The following is a 357-nucleotide window of genomic DNA, read 5'->3' as shown; positions in this document are numbered from 1 at the left end:
TTGTCCCCCCCTCCAGGGGTCACCGCCATCCGCCCCGAGGACCTGGAGTTCCCCAACACCATGACGGACATCGACTACGACACCTGGATGCTGAGGTGAGGGGCCACTGGGGTCACCTGGGGGGCAACCTGGGCCACCTGGGGGGCCACTGGTGTCACCCGGGGCCACCTGGGCCACCTGGACCCCCCCCAGGGTCACCTGGGTCCCCAAGGAGCTGGGTTGGGCCACCAGGTTCCTCAAGGAACCCTTTGGAGATCCTTGGTCACCAAGGGGCTACCAGGGTCACCCTGGGCAACTTGGGCCACCTGGGGGGCCACTGGTGTCACCTGGGGCCACCTCGGCCACCTGGACCCCCCC

The 357-nt window shown here is 68.9% G+C and overlaps 1 protein-coding gene across 1 annotated transcript in view; it reads left to right on the top strand.

The window, feature by feature from the left end:
* The window catches only part of NEURL4 (neuralized E3 ubiquitin protein ligase 4), a gene marked incomplete at its 3' end in the record, with an annotated part of 12,157 nt that extends 12,062 nt beyond the window's left edge, over window positions 1–95 (top strand). Inside the window, exon 9 of the mRNA XM_014962202.1 lies at window positions 17–95. Within this exon, the coding sequence (XP_014817688.1) occupies window positions 17–95 (79 nt within the window). The remainder of the gene's footprint in view (window positions 1–16) is intronic.
* Between the last annotated feature and the right edge of the window lie 262 nt (window positions 96–357).

The sequence above is a fragment of the Calidris pugnax genome, unplaced genomic scaffold (genome assembly GCF_001431845.1).
Source record: "Calidris pugnax isolate Ruff unplaced genomic scaffold, ASM143184v1 scaffold1559, whole genome shotgun sequence".
Lineage (NCBI taxonomy): Eukaryota > Metazoa > Chordata > Aves > Charadriiformes > Scolopacidae > Calidris > Calidris pugnax.
This window is presented reverse-complemented; position numbering and strand designations above follow the sequence as displayed.